General features: G+C 37.5%; 1 protein-coding gene across 1 annotated transcript in view; it reads right to left on the bottom strand.

Annotated features, from left to right (window-relative positions):
- The window catches only part of LOC104514388 (ubiquitin carboxyl-terminal hydrolase 32-like), a gene marked incomplete at its 3' end in the record, with an annotated part of 53,137 nt that extends 34,068 nt beyond the window's left edge, over positions 1-19,069 (bottom strand). The window contains exons 1-4 of the mRNA XM_010158052.1: positions 19,056-19,069; positions 10,207-10,375; positions 7,515-7,632; positions 2,174-2,301 (exon numbers count right to left, since the gene is read on the bottom strand). Coding sequence (XP_010156354.1) covers positions 2,174-2,301; positions 7,515-7,632; positions 10,207-10,375; positions 19,056-19,069 — 429 coding nt within the window. The remainder of the gene's footprint in view (positions 1-2,173; positions 2,302-7,514; positions 7,633-10,206; positions 10,376-19,055) is intronic.
- Between the last annotated feature and the right edge of the window lie 4,438 nt (positions 19,070-23,507).

The raw sequence follows: 23,507 nt of genomic DNA on the forward strand, positions 1-23,507 counted from the left end.
AACACAGACACACACAATAAAATGAAATTAAAGGATGTGCTAGGATGTGGAATCTTCAGTTCCATTTTTCCAAGAGACCCTTTCAGAACATTACTGTCCTGAACATTTAAAAAATGTCTTTTGTGTGCAAGAATCATGCAAATTTTTTGACCAACGTTCCAGTGGCTTCAGTTGCATGTTTTATGTCCCTGCTGTAAAACTCTGTGGTTTTTATCTAATGAATTCCTGAAGGCCTGTCACTAGGCAGATATAAAAAACTATTACCCAAAACATGTAGAGAAGACAGCCCAGCAATGTGAGGCTCAAGGTGATCAATTTTAATGATTGAAAAGCTGAAAACTCAGAACAAGGCTTTAAGCTGCCTAAGGACTGCCTGCCTTTCCACAGCCTGAAGCCAAAAATTACAAAGCATCCCTTTACAGTATGAGCAGAATCAAATCTAAATTTTGTCCAAATTTACAGTATTCAAGCTCACAGATCTGACTACTGCATTGTCTGAATATAAATGCTAGAAGTACACAGTAATTTGTAGTAGAATTTTGAGATGTCGATGTGCCAGTGTTGATGAGATGACATCAAAAAGCAATTACGATTCTTCCATTAATTTTATTTCACTAACTGGAAGCCAAGAACTGCGGTATAACCTTAATGGGTGTTAAATGAGAGACTCATCATCAAAACTGTCTTTTTAGGGCAGAATTTAAAAAAAAAAAAAAAAAAGAAGGAGGTAGCCAGTAGACATTTTGAAAACACGGAGTCTCCATATGTGTCAAAAAGCATCGTTCTTTCATATCAGTAATTTATCCCTTTTGCGCCAGTATTAAGGATTAAAAAAGTACAAGTTAACTCATAACATAAAATTCTCAACATTTTATATTATTTCAAAAAGTCACATACCGCACAGGACCATGTTTTGTTTAATCTTATGGGCTACTAACAGTCAAAGCATCCAGACAACATAAACATAAATTATTACTGAGACATGCTTGAAGCTATGGGCAAATCATACACTTTCTTTTAATCTGAGAGTGATAACACACATTGCAATTTTTCCTGTTAAGCGCTGGAATACCCACATTAAACTTAACTATATTACTGAAGTAAATACTATCACCATCTTTGTCAACACTTAGCAAAAACAGAAAAAAAGAATGGAGAAAAGATTTAGCTTAGGAAAAAAAGGAACTCTACCAGAGTGTTAAACCTTTTGCAATACACACTTGACTACTCACATTATCTAACTAAAGCTGGAAGACTTGTACACTGCCTGTGAGGTCAATAACACTGAAGATACCAGAAATAGAAGCTGTGACTTAAAATGACATGGAGCAAGATATCATTTGAAAGGTCTGGCTAATCTTTTTCTTTTCTACCAACAATATTCTGATTTCTGTCTCAAGACAGGGGCAACACCATGAAAGAAAGTATCTTTTTAACATGCACGTGTGCAGGACAGTATTAGCATTTTTTTAGATACAGACACATACAATATTTTTATCTGTGTATCATATGTTGATTCTGGCTATTTTTCAGTTAATTTATAAATTTATTATACATAAAATTATTTTATGAGCTTGTAAAGATTAATCTGCATTTAAAAACCAAAGTAAAAGCCTATCTCAAAGAAACCAACAGCAAGTGCATCTCCAGAGTAAATAAAATCTTCTGTTATAATGGCTACGTACAGTGTTCAAACTTCCCAACTTTTTATTTCCCCAAATCTACATCTGGATATTCAGGTTTACCTCCAAGTCATCTACCACCAATTACTTGGAATCAGTAGCTCAGTCAAGCACACATCAGCGACAACCCATGACCCAAGTCTGGAACATTGTCTTCAGAGAACATACATTGTGATGTTGTATGAAAAGTGGAAAGAAATTACGTTAGGTCATAGAATCATAGGATCATAGAATGGTTAGGATTGGAAGGGACCTTAAAGATCATCTAGTTCCAACCCCCCTGCCATGGGCAGGGACACCTTGCACTAGACCAGGTTGCTCAAAGCCACATCCAGCCTGGCCTTGAAGACATCCAGGGATGGGGCATGGATGTCTTCAAGGTCATGTACCAGGTCGTGTATCTGTTATGGCGTATTTGTGTGTGTGCATCTATAGGTGTACATTATCAACCCCATGTGCCTCCCCAGAAAAAAAGCAAGTTCATAGATTACCTCAGCAACTTTTGGAGGGACTCCATCACCAAGAACTTCCCTGATGAAGCACTGTTGCGTCATATAATACGAGAGTCCACAAGTTCTCTTGAAAGCATCTTTCAGTCGCTTTAGCTCTATGTCTGTAACTGTTGAGAGAGAAGAGAGGAGGAAAAAAAAGATTTGGTCAATGAAAATGTCATAGAAATGTAATACCTTAGGGATTCTCAAAATACATACACCTTACATTTACCTTTACAGTAAAAAGATAGGAAGATCTTACATGTGTGATTTCACCTACATAGTAGAAAAGTTTGACCACTAGAAAATGAGATATAATAATCTTCCCCAAAAAAGTGAAGTAGACCTAAAGACAACATCAATGATTACAGCAGTTCACCGCCTAAGTCTTCTGACTACAGTAGTGTATTCTGATTTGTTCTAAATTAAGCACCATTACTGCCATACAGAAGAAAAATTATCTAGCTTTATGATCAATTTTACATTGCATGTAAGCCAGAGAAATGATCTGTAACCAACAGTGGTGAATATCAAGCGCAGCTCCAGCAGCATACTTCAAGAAGTTTCATCTAGCAACCAGCCTATATTCTATATTGAAAAGAATATTTAATCATCACTTACATGCTCATAAGACAGTACAGTGAAGGATACATTTAAGAGGAATACTACAGTTAAACTTTGGACTGAATGTAATTCTTCACCTAAAACTTCCTTGCACAGTCAAAATCCAACTGCCAGGTAAAACCTGTTCAAACCTGTCATCAGTCCTTTCCACATGAACATCCTGTTTACACTTGCACGTGAGCTTCCTGAAAAGCAGTCCCTGCCTTCAGATTTTACAAGCATAAAGCAACTTTCTAACAAAGTGTTTAAGTAGTGACGTATCTCACTGAACAAAACAAGTCCTTTGTCAAAAATCAAGTTGCTGAGAATAACACACCACGACCTGAATCAATATGTTACCATGTAGAGCAGAAAAAAACTATTCAGCATCTAGAAGCCCAAAGAAATGATGCTGCACATGATAATTATTTCAACTGTATTTATAGTAAGGCATTTTCCTTCCCCGATATAACGAGCCAGACAGAAACAACACTGACATGGCCAAAGGCATGTCAAGCTTTTTGTCAGACAAAATAAAACAGAACACTTGAGAGCTTAATCCAGCACTCTTAAAACTTCTACATTTCAATTAATTCATTCATCATAAGAAAAAAAACATTCCATAAGAGTAAATCACATTGAAACATTCCTCCCTGATTTTAATTCTAGTCAGCATCAAAACGGACTAGTGACTTCATTTAACAGTTGTGTGTAAAAACAGAAATTGGGTCATGTTTCTTTTCAAATTTTATTATAGATTCCGGGAACTTTTGACCAGAAAAAAATTCAAAGTACCTAAGAAGTAAACCAAAAGTGTGGCCAACGCAGCACTGGTGCTATCATTTAACATACATTTGGCAAAAGACATATTCAAGTTATCATCATCTTCTATCTTGTTTTAATAAACAAGCATTACTTCAGTTATATGGCACAGGAATATTGGTGTAATACCGTTACCTGGCTTATATGGTGTTTAAATTTCACTATTTCATACTAACATCTGTCTATAGACTCAATTTCTTCCTTTGTGTTTTTATATGTGATGCTTTAAGGAATGCTCAAACACTGTTAGGCACACCAGCTAAAGTTTTCTTCCACGATTTTCCCTAGATATCTGAAAACAGACGCGGAGATATGGTATTTACAACCTAAAGCAACATTCTCTACACTCCCCACCTCTTGTGAATCACAGAAACAGGAAGCAAAATAAAGATGCTGCAAAGAAACCCACCCTCACGCCACAGCTTTGCCTCCAAACGTGTGCCAGTGCTTCTCGTCAGAGGGATGCTTCACCTCCTCTCCTCCACACCTCCTATGCACAACCTAACTACACCAAATTTCCAGCCAAAACAACTCCCCACCACATGTTTAATGAGTAAAAGCTTGGAGTTGCTAAGGGGACATAAAAAGGGACGCTACTAGCTTCACTATTTTGGCAAGGTAAAGCAAACAACCTAGATCCTGGACAAAATCTAGCAATCGTTCTTTGATGAAAATATTCTCTTTTTTTTTTTTTTATATGGAGAAGCACACACACTCTTTTAATAAAAACAGACTCTGCATTATGGAGGTTTTTTCCTCACCCCCGAGTTAACGTTTTTAACTCCTCACCAGTTAAGCCAATCTGGTTTGTGGTCATTTTACAACAAAGTTTGTACACAAACAAAGCACTAACTAACCAGATGCCTATGGCTTTACACATATTATAATGGACTTTCAAATAATCTGATTATTGCTTAGCGCAAAAATAAGGTTGAAAAATACACACATCTACAGCCACTTAATATTGCACTGTGTCATTATCGATGTTTGCACGTTTAGCTTCCTGGCTGCATAGACAATCCAAATAATTGTCATAGAAAATTAGGAGTGAAATATGCTTTTTTCCAGAATTCATTTTTAACTACTGATTTTGTGTCCCTTGTTCCAGTTCGTTAAAGTTCCTCCCCAGCATGGCAGCATGGCGAGGAGGAGCAAAGCAGGCTCTGTATGACCTCGGCTGCATGCCGGCACAGTGCTACGTTCATGCTGCTCCGAGAATCCCAGCCATCTCGGGGCAGAGCAGTTTCACACAACTCCAGTTATCTTCCAGCTGCTGTCACTGCTGAGCACACTTACTGCAGAAGCACTTCTCAACAGGAACACAAGTGCAACCTTGACGAGCTGTACTTGTGCACTGTTTTCTTGCTAGGATTAATTAAAATAAATACAGCAGCCCATAGCCATGTAAAACTTCCAATTACTGTTTTAATAGAAAATGTTATTAATCCAATAAATGTGAACTCACTATATGTAACAGGCTAGAATACAAAGTTATTTTAGTTAGTCAAGTACTTTCACAATCGTAAAAATTTTCTGGACATTTCCTTTATGAGACTTTCCTGTATTAACAGAAATTAAAGTAACTTGTAATCTGACAAGCTTAACTGCAGACCATATTAGTACTCCAGAGCTATTTTTTTCAGCTTGCATCCCTACGTGCATGAAACAAGTTACGTGTTTCCAGGAGTCACGGAAACGCAACCACCTCTCTGGCGAGAGAACTGCATAGAGCATATTTCTGGTGCTAAACTCTGGTGTAGCAAAGAGCAATGAATTAATTTAACCTTGGCAGAGTTGCTGTTTTGCAGGTTCGCAGGACAGAGAAGGCCTTTTGTCTGAACAAGTAGGTCTAATGGTATCACAAGTTAAGACAATAAGCACAGCGATGAAGGTGAGGCCACCTACTTCTAGGAGATGGATGGTACACCCAAGAGCAGTGCATGCAGCAGCTACTGGTACTTCCTTCAGCACCTACAACTGCCCAGAGTGCATTTCAGGCAGTGTTCAGGAACAGAAAAATCTCACACATACATATCTACCTCGAAACAGAAGTGACTGGGGTCCTACAGAAGGATGGGTAGGTGAGGAGAACACTAGGAGGACAACTAGTCAACCAATACTACTAATGCTTTCAGAAAGAACCACCAGTATATCATTTAATAGTAGATGGTAAGTTGATACTGCTAGTCCATGTTACATTTCAAAAGCAAGTTCATAGTGCTGAAGACGTCCTACAGTCCATCCTACAGGGATGGGTAGGTGAGGAGAACACTAGGAAGACAACTAGTCGACCAATACTACTAACCCTTTCAGAAAGAACCACCAGTATATCATTTAATAGTAGATGGTAAGTTGATACTGCTAGTCCATGTTACATTTCAAAAGCAAGTTCATAGTGCTGAAGACCACGTAACATTATTGTTTGCCTGCAGAAACTACAAAACAGGTCATGGAGTTACAGGAAAGGTAATTACTTCTACTCCTTCCCCAGGACACATTAAAATGACAGATGCTGGTCATTCAAAATCATCTGCAAAGCTTCGTAAAAATAAGTTCATTATACATTTAGATCTAGGCTCATGAAAGTACTACTGAAATGAACAGAGTATAAATCAAAGACGTTATCAGAGTTTACTATAAGTCTGGAAGACAAAATATTTGAATACAAAATCCCAACACCAAAATACCAATTATTCAACATAGAGATAGAACATGACGGCACGTTGAAAGGAAATAAAACTAAGTCTCGAATTATGAAAGTAACATTTCCAGCAGTAATACATCTATTACTACAATAATAATATTTGAACATTTACATACCCACAAGCTACCTTTTTTCTTCTCAATTCCGTAAGACCTATGCAGCAAGCATCATAGACCATGGAGGTATTTTTAATCCCACCTTTAGACATAAACATAGTTAACAATGCTGTTTCCTACCCTGAATTAAATTCCTTCATTAAGTATATTCACTTTTTGCAAAGACACAGTCTTAGCAAACGCTTCCAGGAGACAGCTGTCTACAAACCTAAGAAATGACCATTCACTAGCTGCTTTCATTAGACAGACAGACGCTACACTATCAAATACACCGTTACTGCATTCATAACCTGACAGTGAAAAACAGAACACACAAGACTTCCCAAAATAAGTTTATGGTAGTCAACTCAGCAAAAGACATCTGCACATTGCTCCTATCAGTACCAGGTGGCACCACCTCAGTATTATGGCAGAGAAGGCAATGCATTTGGAACTGCACACCTAAACCTTTACACCTTAAGACTACAGAAGCCAACTTTTTATTGTGAGGTTCTAATTCAAAATAATAAAAACAATTTTCATTAGTTAGATACGGTGTTCTAATTCTTAAAATTATACCTGTCTACTTCCAAAAACCACCACTGAAACAAATGGTCTTTTCCACAAAAGGAAAAGCCACAGACTCAGTCATTCTGTCCAGGCAGCTTTTACTAACACAAACCTCCTCAAATCCTACCTTGGCTGAATGGTTTCCAACGACAGTTTAACAGAAGATTAGTGCTGCTTCCAACTCTCCAGGGAATATTAGAGCTACAGTTTGTTTAATAAAGTTGAAATGAAACCATGCAACCTCAGCTAAAAATGTTACTGCAACTTAAGAGTAATTGTAACAAAGCTTCAGTTCATTCAACTGCCAAGGGTATTTTTAGTTTAATAGTGTTACTTAAAACTTAATGCTGTTTATATGGATTTACGACTCTACTGTATTTTTAAACTCGCATCTGTCCAGGTAATGATTTGTGCAGTGCCTTCCAAAACAACCCTGTGCTGGAAATCACTCTTTTTCCACTGCTTCCACCCCACAAATTTATCAACAACTCATCCTGGAGTTTTCCTTTTAGAATGAAACTGTACCTGAAGCTCAAACTACACAAACCTAGACACCCAACTCCAGCCTTAAACTCCACTTTGCCACCCACATAAAACAACTGAATTTCAGAGGGGATCCCCACCAGCTGCGCCACTGATATAAACGGGAGCTGCAGGGAATCTGTCTGCAAAAATATGGAGACAGATTAGGCTACGTAGACAGATTAGGCTGTGTAGCAGCCTGATGTTAGACAACCACATTCTGGACATTAGATACAACATTCCATTTGAAAAAGGAAGGCAGAATACATAACTGAAGTTATTCTCCTCCTTTTCATCCTACTTAAAGCTCTCAGGGGTGTGTAAAAACAAGGTTAATTATCTGAATTTTTTACTGTCTAGTACTCAAATTCTGTGACATTTACATGTGCTCAACTAACTACTCTCAAATTTAAAATCTGTTCTGTCTACAAATTATTGTTTTATATATACTATGTGGTCTATAATTTATGTATTGCAATGTCTCTTCAGGCAGCAGATACTACTCTTTTTGCTTACCCATTCCAGAACATGAAAGTGCATCTTTACATACACCTTAAATTCTGTTTAACTAAACTACGGTGGTGGAAACAACCCTTACAGTGGAGCTTTGGCAAGTTTTACAGACACATTTTCTATTCATTTCAGAAACTTTATTCTTTCCACATCCTGTAGCACTAATCCCACCCCCAACCTCCTTGTCTTTATCTTGGAAGGTTTTAAAATGCACTGTGAGTAATGTATGGTTCAACTTACAGCACAGCCTCTGTCGCTTCAAGACAAAGGTCGTACTGGAAAGCACAGGACAACTTTCTACAACAAACACCCGTGCAGAACTCGGCAAGCTGGGAAGCAAATACCTGTCTCAGCGAAAGTTCCTCTGCTGTTACAAGACTGCTAGTGATATTTATTAAGAGTCATCATAAAAACACGACTACAGAACTAAATACGCCTAATACTGGTGTTATTGCTTGTTCACTTCCTGTCTTGGAAAAAGAAGCCAATGGTTACATCAAAGCCAATTCTTCACTAACAGAAGTACCTACATTGCATACTCTCATACTTCCTTAATGCATAATGAATCTAAGCTAAGGTTTGTATAAAACATACTATTGATGTGTACAATTTATTTAAATACTTCAAGAAAGTGGCTAACGTGCCTTTTTTTTTTTTAATGGTGTAACACTAGGAGCACTATTGAGGTCAAGAATATAAGAACTGCCATGCCCCACAGCCTCAACTTGGCACCAGTAACCTTCACCTAAAGCAAGAACTAACAGAACAACTCATCTTCCTATCTTTCAGCATATGGCTGCGCTCCCAACACCCTTGTAAAGAAGTTTAAAGATTTACAGATGCATTGAAGAGAAGCAACACTAGATTTTACGAGCAAGCACTGCTGCTTATGATACAACAGTGCACATGTGAATGTTAAGCATTAAAGGAAACATTTTGAAGGGAGCCTGCCTAAAGATTAAAAGAAGTGGTTAGTCAGGCTTAATGGACTTATCACAGCTTATGCAACATAATGACTATACACCTTGACTATGACATGTGCAAAGAGAGTAAGCACAGTAAATGAATTTTAAATTCCTATTTAATATTTATTAGGAAAGTCAGACCAGCCACAAAAAATACCTTCCTTTACAATGCTTCAAAATCCAACCACAAGTATGAAAAATGCTGTGGTGATACAGAACGAGATACGTTTCAAAAGCATACAGTCATCTATTGCAGTAAAGGGTAAGAATAAAAGCACAGCTTTGAACTCTTAGTACTGCCCGAGACATTCCGGCAAGAGACACTTAACCTCTCCATGTCTCGTCTACATCAGACTGATGTTTGATAAATGTTCTAACTCTGTAAAAATATTACAAGCTACTACTAAGGAGCTGCTTTAATCAGTGAAAAGGAAAAAATCCCAATAGCTAACTGAGTGTAGGTGGAGTTAAACTGCCATGGCTACGATAAACCGACAGCCAGTTAACATAACTACAACAAACTGGACATAAAAACGAGGTGTGTATCCGTTTTCTTTCCTTTCATCCTATTAGAGATAAGTAGTGACTGCTGAAAACCAATCAGTGGTTTGGTAACCTCTATTTATACCGGAATCACAAAAGTACCATGCAAATCACTGCTGCTCATTCTAATGAAAGTGGTAACAGCACAAAAAAGCCGGTGTCACTTTTGTCTCAAAAGCCTAAAATATTTGGCTACATGAAAATAAGCAATTTTTCTAGTTTACAGGTGACCAGCAAAAAAAAAATTACCACAATGTATCAACAATGCTGGAAATCAAAACAGGAAACAAATTACTTCCTAAGCCTCTCTGGTTTTGTTCTTCCTGCTAAGAAGTTCACTTAAGGTGAAGGGTCAAGAAACTTTTGAGCTCATCTGCCTAAAGCACCTTACAACGTATCTAGTAGGCCTGGTACTTTTCCCGAGAATTCTATGCATCAGAATACCCAGCACTCTACAAACACACACCAAAAAAAATCTGATTTTCCAATGTCACTCACTCCTGGATGAAAAACAGCTTGCTGTGTCAGTGCCTTAAAAAACACACAGCCCTGCAGACACCACATATACAGAGCAAGCTGTAATTTGCAACTATCAGCACAACACTGCATTTATTCTTCACTAAAAATAACTAAACCTGAATTTTAATAAAATAGACAGCTTGATCATCCTTCAGAAAGCAAGCACAATCCACCTACCTCAAGCTCCTCCTGACTTCCAGCTTGGGTTTTAATAATTCTAATATTTTGATTTTTAAGTGACAATTTTACAGGTTCAATATCAAACTCATAGGGCATATAATTCTTTAACCAGACAATTATCTTCCCTGTAATCACTTGCTCAGTATTTCCCCCAGGAATTTTCATCCTAGTTATACATGGAAATTTTATTACTTTTTTCATTAGTCTTTATTGTGACTTAATGGCTGCAGTTATGAAGTTGTCAAGAACCAAAGCAATTACTAAAAAGATTCAAAGAGGTAAACTGTGCAAGTGAACATAAAGACTGTTTGGGAACAACCCCAAATAGGGAGAACAAACTGAAAACTGCAATGGAGGTAAATGAACCAGTTATGACTGAAAAGACAAGCTCCACACCCACCTATTCCTGCCAAAAAGGAACCCACTTGAGAATATTTTGGAGGAAAAACACAGACAAAAAAAAAAAATCTTGCCTCCTCTAATGAAAAAATTAATTCACTCTTAAGGAATCTTTCATAAACAGAGTATCAAAAGTGGCACCATTCAAATTAAACAGCGCACTTCACTACATACTTAGCAGTCTTAACATGACATTTACCAATAACAGGAATTTAAGGATAACAGCAACATGGGTTTCGTATTCTTAAAAAAAAAAAAAAAAATCGAATTATTCTGTCCATTTGTATTTCTTTCCTCCTACCTATTCTTTGGTTTTTGGTAGCAGTAGCTCATCCTGGGGATAAAGCTTTTCTTGGTTCTATCAGACCTAACCGTAATGCATATCAAAGGTTTAACATGTGTGCGGAGAACGGAAGAAGATTTAGTTATTACAATAGGATTTGCCAATTTTCTGTAACATGAATACTTAGCATTTATGTGATGCTTTTAATCTTCAAAGAGCTTACTTCTCAGTTACCATCCTCAAAAAGAATGCCATTAAGTATTACCAGCCTGTTTTACCCAAATGTAAAGTATCACAATCAGGGCACACACTGTCACATTCCTATTTGGATTATGTTTGCTTCAAGCAAAGCTAATCAGTACAGGTTCTGTGACACCCCCTCTACAAGAAGTGTGGATAGGAATGGCTACATAATAGCCCCAACAGTGAAATAATCCTCCCACCATCTGAGCACTTAAATCTTATTGGCTATATTTTATATCCTCAGGAATTAAAGGAGTCTAGTTTTATATGCTTTCCAGTCGAACCCTGTGAGCCACAGAAGAAAACTGAAAGAACCTGAAAATTCAGAAACCTCTGCAGATCATTAAAATCACTTTTACAACTGCAAATTTAAGCTCAACAGACTGCAATATTAGGGACAAAAGTAATTACTGCTACCCATTAAAGAACTGGTATACGCACTCTGAGTGACTGAACAAAGCCATTTCTAGCCCGATTAATCACACGATGCCACCCTTCCCAGCCATGGGCCCCTGTCAGAGCATTTATCACTTCTTCCAAGATGAGGTGCTGTTACTGTGCTAGATGCTCCGAATAAGTTATTGCTGACCCTGGAGAAAACACACTCGGCTAGCTGACCAGCACAGCCAGACATGGAAACAGCACAGAAAAGTGAAAGGAAAGGAGGCACAGGTGGATTCCTTTTCCACTATTATTTTCTTCTAATGCTTCTTTATAAGTTTATGTAGTTTGTACATGATTTCCTCGGATAATGGGTTTAGCTCTCAATCTGTTGGGTATTTAGAACAGACATTTAGTCAGATTTAGATTAGAAACTAAACTCTGCTCTTCTGAGCTGTCCTTCCATCGGTTTTCCTGGAAAATACACAAAGATTGTATTGTCATACGTGAACAGAACAGCTTCTGCCACAATTCAGAAAAGCTACTTCCACTTTACTACCATGAAAATCATCTAGACATTTATGCCTGTTAAGATACACAAGATTACATTATGTAACTCATTTCCAAGAAATAAACAGCCTATTAAAATGAAAGGCAAATGCCAACTATGTAAATGCACACACCACATAAGGACCTTGCTACAAAATAAATTGTAATAAAACAAGTATTTCATATCCTGCTCCCAAAGATGTCAAAGACACTAAATGCAGCTATACTATGAATCGTTCTTTAAAAAAATATAGTCAAAGCCTGAAGTTAATCGGCAACTTCTGCACAGGAAGGCAGTGGTTCCTATAGCCTGTGGTGAGGGTGAAAGGCAAGGAGTTCTAATTTGTAGTTGCTGGTATAGTTTTACTCAAGTGTTAGTCTCTGGCAGCTAAAAGAACCAACTCCACTTAAGCGTAGTACTTAAATACTACGACAAGTAAAGAATAATAAAAGATTCAGATAATATTGATACACTGCTAAACCTTAACATCTGGAGTTGGAAGAACATTATTACATTACTCAAAGTCAAGTGTTTTGGCACAAACATGTCACACACGTATGTCTACATACAGGTGACGGACATTAAAAAGCTCTGTATTTTGAGCCTTCCTATTCTTAACTCTTAACGTCTTGCTATTCTTAACATCTGTCTAAAATATCATCTCAAACTCAGATGCAAAGTGAACTATTGTAGTGTCAGATCACAAATTTATGTCTTCTGTTAGACTGTTATAAACACAGGGTAACAGGTTTGCTACGCAATCTGTGAACGGCTGAAAAATAAAAGCAGAATCACAAATAGAGACACGAGTCTATACAGGCAAGAAATAAAATAAAAACTAACATGTGGTTAGTTTTGAGACCCTACTAGGTGTTTGGTAGAACACAAAGAACTGAATCGGAGATGTTTTTTAACAGACAATAGCAATCACTATTTCCCAACTCCTTTTCCACTGCTGTACCTCCCTTTAGGAGAACTCTCCATAAACATCCAACGACTAATATTTTGAAGGACTATCCTGAAAGATGCCATATTAGTTTTAAGTATATCTGTGCTCTATTACAAAACTAGTCTCAAAATACTCATTATTAGATGTATATACTGTTCCTAAGGTCCTACATTCAGAAGAACGAAACAGCGTGTTTAGATACACTGTGTAACCACCTTCCAGTAAGTTTACTGCCACTGACCAGTTTAGATTGATGTGATGACTCAAATTTCAGAATTTCATACACCCACACTGGCCACTGTTTCACAGAAAAGTACAGAAACAGAGAAGGTATTAGAATGACTTAACACCAAAGAGCTACAATGCCCTGAACAGCATCAGCAGCTGGAATCTCCCCCTGAATCCCTGAGGAGAGACTCATGAGATAACCCCAAGGACATCAGTATCTATTAGAAGCAGCACATTTGCCTAATAAACTATGAATGTTTATTAAATATCTTATATTCTGCTTCTTAACCTGTGTTCTTGTAATGTTCTGGCTTCTGCAGGTATTTAGCCAGTGTTTGATATTAGAATGGGTGTGTATTATGGCTCCTTCCTGCTTTAACCTATCTACATTGTAATCTACTCATTATTTAAAGAACAAGATTAGTTCACACAAGACATTTACACAGCCACTCTTTAAGCAAGGTGATTAGAAGGCAACACTGAACTGCAGGTAACACAAAAAAGTGGGGAATTTGTTAGTGGCAAAAAAAATCTATTAGAATTCTTCAGGAAAAGAATAATCATGTTGTTAGCTGCAAGAGTGGAAAACAGGGACCAAAAAGTTCTGAAATTACTTTTCCACTGGTAACAACCTTCATTAACATCCTCCCAGAACAGAAAGCGGGCTATACTGCCTGCACTAACTGCTGCTGATGATTTTCCTTAAAGCAATGCTACCTCAGCTACGCAAAGTACAAATCCACGTTTCTGATTTTTAAACTAAAATCCAGGATTTAACCATATCACATTGTCAGGGAGAAAGTGGCAAAAAAATCTTTTTTACAAGACTAGGAAATTTCCAGCGCACCATAAGATTTTGTTTCTGGATAACACCTAACAACTGGAAACATTGACTGAAAACAAGTGCTTCTTCAGCCCAAAATAGATTCTTGATGCCATATTCAAGTTCATTTTTAGAACAAATGTAATCTGCAAAACTGAAGTTCTCATCATTATTATCCCAATACTTTCAGTTCTTTTTCTCCACATCCCCACACTTATTAAATGTGGCACTTCCTCTTCGCTTAGGTTTCTGAGTTTCTTCCACATTTAGTTTTTCATTCAAGGTTTCAGAATTTTAAAAGAACCATTTCCCAAACTAATGCAGTAAAACCGATCATTTAAAAGAGCTGTCAAAAAATCTAACTATATCAGCCTTAAGATTATTTGTACAGTTCCACATATACCTGTTCAAATATTTCAGTTCATGACTTGCTGCCAAAGCAGCCTGCTACAGGACAAAACCTGAGCATTTCTATTATCGCTTTGAATTAAGAAAAGGAGTATCAATTCAAAACACAAAAGAAATTTAAGCATACATTCTATATTAAATACTTAACATGAAATTAAATTGCATTATTGGATGACAACTGAACAACCAGCTAACAAAAAGCCAGAACATGAATAAAAATCCACAGCTTGTGAGGAAGAATTCAAAAGGCTTGTAATAGATTTTATTTTTAAAGGACAAAGAATACTTTCTATGCAGAATGCAATTATCTCTTACTTTGGCCTGGTGACATCGTCTCTCGTAATTTTTGGACTCAATTCAGCTCTAAACTAAGTGAAACCGCTTCAAAGGATTTGGACATTAAACAAATATATCATCAAAATAAGTGTTATACAAGACACTGGAAAGTATAGCTTCCTTTTCCCTTTGGAGTTGATGGTTAGAAGCATGTACGGCACTCGGATGACTGACGTTCCTGCCTCACTCCAGACCAGTTCCACACTGCCTTTCTCTGCGGCTTATGACATGCACAACCAAGACACCTGACCAGAAGGGAAGTCAAATCCCTTTTTAAGGTACAGAATGTCTCACAGGCTCTTAGAAGTCATTCTAAAAGTCAAAATTGAAATGTATGACAACATGTGAAGCCAGATGATATTTCTGCCCAACTTCGTAGTTTGTCCGAAGTTACCCATTACGAGTAAGGGGCTGCCCTGCTAGTTTCAACAGCATCCTTGTCCCAGAAACCCTGGATAGTTTGCAGCCCATTCCACCTTAATGTGCTGGTGCACACATTAACCTATCCAGCTTATGAATACTATTCCAGAAAAAAAGAGATCGTTATGTTGCACCAAATACCCCCGTGGTAAGCACAATGAGTAGTAAGCCTCATCAGCACATCTCCACGTGATGAGAGAGGCTTGTTATGTGTCATGATAGGCTAGACAGAGAAGGGAGAGGAGGATTTAAACATCCTAGAGATCACTGCATGTCACTCGCTATGCCAAGTCACCCTACCTGGGACAGCTAATCACTTTAGGGGAGGTAATGATTCAGTTCAGTAACAATTCCAGTGCTTCTGCCATTTTTACATTAAGTAATGTATGCACAGGGAAATAAAACCTGGTCATTACAAACTGCCTTGATTATCATGTGTCCAAACCTTTCTCAGGCATATCCTACTTTGCCTCAAAACCAAAATAAAGGCCTTGCTGCAAATGATAGCCTATTTTTTTAAAAAAATGTACTTCTGTTGAAGTATTAGATTATTTAACCAAGAAACACTCATCTCTGTCCTAGAACTCAGCCACGACAATATTACACTAAAATAACAATGGACTTTTTTAATTGTCACGGTAATGAATGACTTAATGGTCTACACAGAAAAATTCTGCATCAGTTTTTAAACAGATTTGGTGAACCACTAAAAAACTATATGTACACGTTTTGTTTCAAACTAATATGCAAACCCAACTTATATCAAGAATGACTAATCCAGAAGAGCTATGACACCAGTTTAATAAAACTGCAGTTAAGAGATGTACTCCTTCCAAACATGTCCCCACCTACAAGGACTACACCAACCCTGCTCAAGTGTAAACACAAGCTCATAAAAAAAACCCACAAACTCTTTTCAGAGGTGTTAAAATTAACTATGTGAAAAAGAAATGCTAAGCATTGTTACACAGCTAAACTGAAAACACTAATGCTATACCACACAGTCATCACTAACAAAAGTAGGCTGTCCCTGAAGAAATCACAAAAGAGAATGTACATTAGCATTTTGCCAGTCTTTAGGCAAGCCAGGTATTTTTTATTCCGGACAGCAATAATATAGTATTCAAAGTTTTGTGAATTAGACCCTTTTAAACTCTTTGGCAGGATCTACCTTAATGAATTTCTCTTCTACTTCATCTTCCCCCAAAGGCTTTATTGTCTCATTATGTAAATGACCTTTTCATATGAAAACTAAATGTTAAAGATGCTTTTTGTAGTTCTTCAACCCTGCAAATATCACATGGGCATTCACAGTAATTCAGACTAAGTACAACTTAAAGAAAAAGCTACTGATTCAAGCAAGGTAACAAATTAACAAGTAACTTGGGTTTAAATTACTTAAAAAATGAAAGTTTTATTTAGTGTTAACCTCCAGAACTTTCTTTCCCATACAGAAACTTAAACTGTAATAAAACGGATGATTTCCTAAACACCCCCCGAATTGTAGACTGTAAAATGCAGTTCTGAAAACACGCACGCAGAACCTGAAGACCTGCATATACGCTTTCAGCGTTCATTGGATGTTCCTTGTGGAACCCAACTAACATTCAATACCCAACTGGAGCTCACTAAAAGAGAGGCTGGGCAGTTCAAATCAAACACTGTGCTCCTGAGTAGCTTCCACTGAAGACCAAGCCCTCATGTTATTCTGTAAGCTACTACCAAATGGTTTAGTACGGACAACTACCTAGGATGCAGTAACAAAGTGGACAACAAACACAACAGTCGTTACAAAGGCAAAGACTCAGCAGTCAAGGACAGGCAGAAAAACTCTCACTGTTTTTCTACTCATTAAGCATACAACTTCATCTCAGAGGTGTCTGCAGGTACCTTACTCTGCAAGGATCCACGGCGAGACCAAACATTTTATAGTGCACTCCTGGTCCCTCAGGCAGCAGCACTGAAACAACACCGCAGCTCCCAACCCAAGGAGGAACATACCACCTCCCTGGCTCAGCAGGACTCAAGAGGATGCACAGCTCCCCGCAGAGCAAATCTTTAAAATTAACAGACTACCGTTAAATAACCGAGGAAGCCCTAAAAACCCAACTAGGTAACTCTGGTTTACAGCAGTCCTTGAAATAACTTGGTCAGTGGACAGAAACAATTCTGGTATTTGAAAATGCAACACTTGTTCTAGCCCTCCTCCGCTTCTTTTCTGTATGATCACTGTATTTTGAGTATCTTCTCAAACCAAAAATAGAGCAGGATTGTTTTAAAAATAATTAGTAGCCAAGTCATACAGATGCCATGATGAGAGCCCAAGTAGACACAGCTCATTAGACCTACTTTCACTCCCCATATACCAAATTATTTAGAATGAACGTATGAATTCACAACCTATCAAAAATATACTCAATTTTCAGAAGATGCTGTATCATTTAAATGACAGATATTAGTAACATCTGACTTTTTCAAATACAGAAAAATCATAATCAGTCCTATCACAAAGAAGCAGGTTTAGAATAATCCTAATTTACAGATTAAATAGACATATCTCACAATCACATTACTTGCTGTGTTCTTCTTTATTCTCACAAAGCTTGTCAGCCCTAAACAGGCACATTTTTTGAAGGCTATTTCATTTTTTTGAGCACTGAGGAACTGAATGCCTTACTTATTTTATGAAATGAGACAGTAGGCTGGCTTCCCTTTGAGCAGAAGTAAGGGGGTGAGGGTTGTTTTACTCACTTCTCCCATAATGCCAGCAGCCAGAAAGCCTAATAGTGTTACAGGTCAAGTACAACAGCACTCAAGTAGCCACTTTTTTTTTTTCTTTCACATTTCATTAGAGAGGCTTCATACCATTTTGAAAAGCTTCCTAGTTCTATTTCTGTCTTATTTTATTTTCTCCATACAACACAGTCAGGTAGATTTAGGACCCTGATGTTATATTTCATAAAAACAAGGCTTTACAAAATTCAAGATGAATAGAAATACTTTACAGAATCTATCAGGTTGGAAAGTATCTCAGGAGGTCACCTAGCTCAACCCTGTGATTGAAACTGGGTCAACACTGAACTGAAACCAGCTTGCAGAGGGCTTTGTCCAGCCAGGTCTTGAAAACCTCCAAGGATGAAAGTTCAACAACTTTCTCCGGGCATGTACATTAAAAAAAAAAAAAACAACCAAAGGCCTGCTGTCACAGGAGTGAAAACTAGAAACTAATTAGAAAGAGGTGACCATGAAAATAACTGATTTCATTGATTAACATACAAGAAATAAAGCAGAACAAGCAAGAGACACATGAGCTACGAGACATATAGGCATGTAATCCATAAAAATAAATAAATATTTTGAGAACTCAATTTTGGTCTACATCAATATAAGAAAATTATATTGCGTATTATACATATTATAGCCTGATGGTATACATTTAGCTTATATCAAGACATTTAACACTCAAAACGAGGATGTGTTCAGCTTATCCTTTAACTTCCAGCCACCATGGCTGCAATGATATTATCTATTTACGCTCATTTGGCAGCTTTCCTGACTGCTTTGATTTGAATCTCTAGTAACATGCTGACAGGCCAAAAACACATCTAATATTATGAGACTACTATTACCTAGAGACATGATTCACCTGTTGAAGTGAGAAACCAGAGGACTCCCTGCATTTACTGAACCTTATTTCAAAGTTTTAAGGGTTTTTTGCTTTAAGATGTTCAACTGTTTCTTGTTTATGAAATATTTACATTCTTAAATCCTCTTTTATCAGATGTACATCACTGTGTGCACATCCGACATTTAAGCACTTACTCACCAAGCTACCGCCATGCTTGGTACAGCTAAACCATCTAAGAATTACTAAAACCCTACTAAAGGTAAAGCAGTGAGCTCCTGCAGAACCAAAGCACGTGCAGAAGCTAAAGCAGAAGGTAACGTTTTCTCTAACTTGTAATTTTCAACTGGTATTTCATAAAGAACTTCTAAAGACAAAAGGCAACACAGGAAAGGAAACGCTGTTAGTTGACTCAAGCTCAGTATACAAATGTTCCTCATTTCCAATAGGAAACAACTCAGGCAGTTTTAAGTAAGAAGAGGTTGAAAACCACTGAGTACACTTCTCTAAACTTGGAACCTGAAGTAAGAGAAAGCCGTCACTCCAACTTAGCAGATGAAGCATTACACATAAATAACCTCTCCTTTAATAGCAGCCTCTTTTTATCAGTTTGTGGAAGCTTAGAGCAGAATTCCTCCAGTCACTTGTGCACTGTAGTACATGTTCAGCAGAGACTACTGAGGTATCCTCCCAAAACAAACATTAGAACCAAATGCCAAAGTTGTGAAATAATTACTGCTCTGTGAATTTGAGCAGCTACTTGCAGCTCTACAGATTTATAAACAGGAAGTGTGAAGCTATGCATTCATACCTGCTTTAATCATATGACAAAGCCCTAAAGCCATCAAATACTGGCTGACATAACAAGTCTTGCTGTATAATCTAGACTGTCTCAACAGTGGATCCTATTCATTCTGATAGCAAAAAAAAAAAAAAGAGGGCTGAGCAAGATCTAGGCATTTTCATCACATGCATTTGAAAAATCAGCTTCTTAAACAGAAGGACACAGATTTACACCCCTAGAAACCAATATATCCTCAAGAACATTCACCTACTTATGGTGTCCAAGCACTGTTTTTCAGATACAAAAAACTGGCTTTGTGGGATATCAAAAGAAGAGAATAAGCCACTAAAATGGTTCCCTGATCATTTCTCCTAAAAATGCATCTGGGATTTAGAAAGCTAATTTCATAGTCTGGAGTAATAAAAAGTAGTCTTCGATGGGCTCAGGGGCTGAGTCCATGGATTTTGTCACCAGGTTGAGATAAAGACAACCTCAAATTGATGATTATGAATTTGCACAAGTTTTCCATCATCCTTTTGTCAGATTTATTGCAATAGTATGCTTGAGGATGTTAATCATCAGACACCAGATATATATATGCCTTGATTTAAATAAAACAAATGTAGCTATTTTTCAAATCCAATCAAGACACAAAAGGTCATTAGCAAGATTTATCCTCTGCCCGTCACACAGCATTAGCCATTATTGGAAAAAATACGAACTAACCTTTTTGTGGATTAAAGGAGGTTTTCGATTGCTTTGACAGGCTGCTTGTTCTCCAATTGGTAGCATCTTTGAGATACACAAACGGGAAAGAAAGCTGTCTTCAAAAATTACTATTTTGTGACCTCTCCAGAGGCAAATCCTGCAAAACTGATAGACCTACAAGTTTTCCCTCTGCATTAGCCGGTGTTTTCAATGCATGCATGTTTTTGAAAGACAGCACTATCTGTGTTCTTTCTTTCTGCTCTTCTTCTCAGAGATCATTGTGCACAAGACACAATGAAACATTTATCAGCAGCCACTCATTTCTTCAAACAGCACACTCCCTGACCACACTGACGTTGTGGCAGTTCCCCCTTCTTCCATCCCAGCACACATCCAACAAAAAACTTGCTTAAAGCAGAAAGAAAACCCTGTCTTCCTCTCTGACACAAATGTGACAGACCCATGATTTCTCACTGACATTTCTTTTGTTTAATTGGTTACCTGACTGAATACTTAGCGTACATAAGCTGAAAATGGACCAAGCTAGCATGACCTGCTTTAAGTGGCATTCACAGAAACTTTTCACTATAGATTATAGAATCTCGTAGTTTTCAAGTCCCTTCAAAAATTTACACTCAGTCTGTGACTATATTCTGAAAGTTACTTAAGCAGAATACATTAACAGTCACAGCCCTTAGGGATCTGAAATAGACTGGCCATCAATACCACGTAGCCATATTCTGAGGAATCCTTATTAAAATATTCTATACACAACATGGCACAGGGCTGCAACTGCTGTGCTGGAGCTAATACAACAGTAATAGAAAGTTCTTCCTTTTATAAAGCTTTATTGGCCCAAAGACAGCCCTTTAAGGAATCGGGCGTCAAGGCAGCCAGCAGAACAAGTAAAAGATGAGGCAGATGTTAGAGCACTACCTCCTTGGCATAAAGCAAGGCCTAACACTGGGCAGTTCTCAGAAAGAGCGAGCAGCCAGGCAGCCTGATGAACAGAATAGTAGTAGAGTCGGAAATCAGAGGCACACGTTGGAAAAGGCAACAATGCTGACAGAGGTAGGGAAGCCTGCCTGACTTGCGGCACTGCCCTAGGAAGAAAACTGGTGTTGGAGCTTAGGGCTAAGAAAAAAAGCAACAAACTCAAGAGCCACATTACCAGTTTTTGCCATCACAAACTAAGTTTGATAAAATAACCGATAATCTTATGCCCAGTTTTGAATGAAGCACTTCTCTTACTTCACCTGTAATGACCCCTTACAAAAGAAGGAGGTCTGCAGGGTCAGGAAGAGCTCTTACCACAAGTTCAGAACCCATACCTTTTCCACAGCAACAGGTAAAGTGGTTCCTCTGGCTGCCATAAATAAGATATTGCCATAATTTGGCAATTATGAGAGAGATGCCTGAAGTAGCATCCCTTACTTTTCACTCACAAACTACACAACTGGACATGGATTTTACAGAGCACGAGGGAAAAAGGGAGACTAACAAGACTCACTGTGACATGCACTGGTGGACACAACTTCATCATGCCCATCCACATGGCCACATCATCCGCAGCACAGTCAGCTGTCACAGCACAGCAGGAATACAGAAAAAATAAACTGCAGTTCCATCTCATGCTCAAGGGTGAAAAAGACCATTAACACCAGGCTGCTCTCACATTTTCACCTCCTTGAATAGAAGTTACATTTTAGCTAGTTATTTATATTGTGAGTGTTTAACCACAAAAACTCTCCTCACTTTCACGACCTTTGCTTACTCCCAAAATGGAATTGCAATAAATAAAATTGCAACCATTCACCACTTAAAAGTCAGCCTTATTTTCTGAAGCTTACAGAACCAGCAGCCCTCACTGCATTTCTCCAGGTACTCTGAACAACTGAAATAAGAACTAGCGTCTCAAAAAATATGGTTTCAACAGTCTGAATGATTACTATTTCTACAGCTATAGCTAACCACTACTGACTACATATGAAGAATTCTGAGTTGAAGAATTTGTATAGTATCATGTAATATTAAAATTTGTTGGCATTTAACAATCAGGGCACAATATTAGAGAAGGAAGACCTAATTAGACATAAATACATTTGGCTTTCTTTTTTTAATGTTTATGTTTATCCATTATCACTGCTTGTGTCCACAGAAATGCCACAAGCACCAGCATGGTTCTGTGCAAGTAAGAATGGCCTAACAAATAATGTTTTGATAACTAGCCTGTTTTATACATACAATGATTCACTGGTTAAATAAACAACATAGTTATTTAGCAAAACATCAATTTATATTAGAGAGCCTAAAACAACCTTTCTGTTCTCCTACAGAAAAACAGTATTAAATGCCACATACGGATAGAATAACACAGAAGAAAATATTACAGTCACTGAGCAAGAAATAATTTTATGTAACTCTGAAAGAAATCAATCTTATTTTTATGTCAAGTAAACTTCTAATTATGAAACATCCAGATTGACTTCCTAGATCTTGAAGCATTATACAAGTTTAAATCTAACTTCAAAATTCAAAACGTTTGGGTTTTCTTATTTGTAAACTCTGGAATATGCATCTTGACCAAATTAATGTATTTTCCAGCAAAGAGCTTATTTCAAACACTTCCTGTTATATTCCACTTCACACCTCTACCAAGCTATATTTATGACTCCAGCTCTTCTAAAAATACATACACCAATGCTTTTAAAAACTTCCCATACTTTCACTAGAACCGAAATTCTTCAAGGCTGTTATGTTTAAAATCTGCAGTGAAAGTGAGTTTGAATCACATATTTGCTTCTTCTGCTTGACAGTATGTTGCTCCATTTCCTATTTGACATGGCATCCCTCAGAGGCTCCACCATTAAAAAAAAAAAAAATCCCATTTCACATTAATTTGTTTTTCCTTCAATTAACACTCAACGTTTCCTGCCAGTTTTCCCTTATCACTCATTACATGCTTCTCAGATGTAAGCCGAAATAAAAAGGGCAGCCATGTGTCTGTTTGAGCTTAAGAAATTTATCAGCACTTTAAATATCAAACAGGTGAACTGCTTTAACTGTCTGTACTACATCACGTGAATCCACAACAGACCAACAATTATCAAAAACTATCCTCCCTGCAAACCACGTACTGTTGAAAATTACCGTCCCTCTTT

This window comes from Eurypyga helias, unplaced genomic scaffold (assembly GCF_000690775.1).
Source record: "Eurypyga helias isolate BGI_N326 unplaced genomic scaffold, ASM69077v1 scaffold26428, whole genome shotgun sequence".
NCBI lineage: Eukaryota > Metazoa > Chordata > Aves > Eurypygiformes > Eurypygidae > Eurypyga > Eurypyga helias.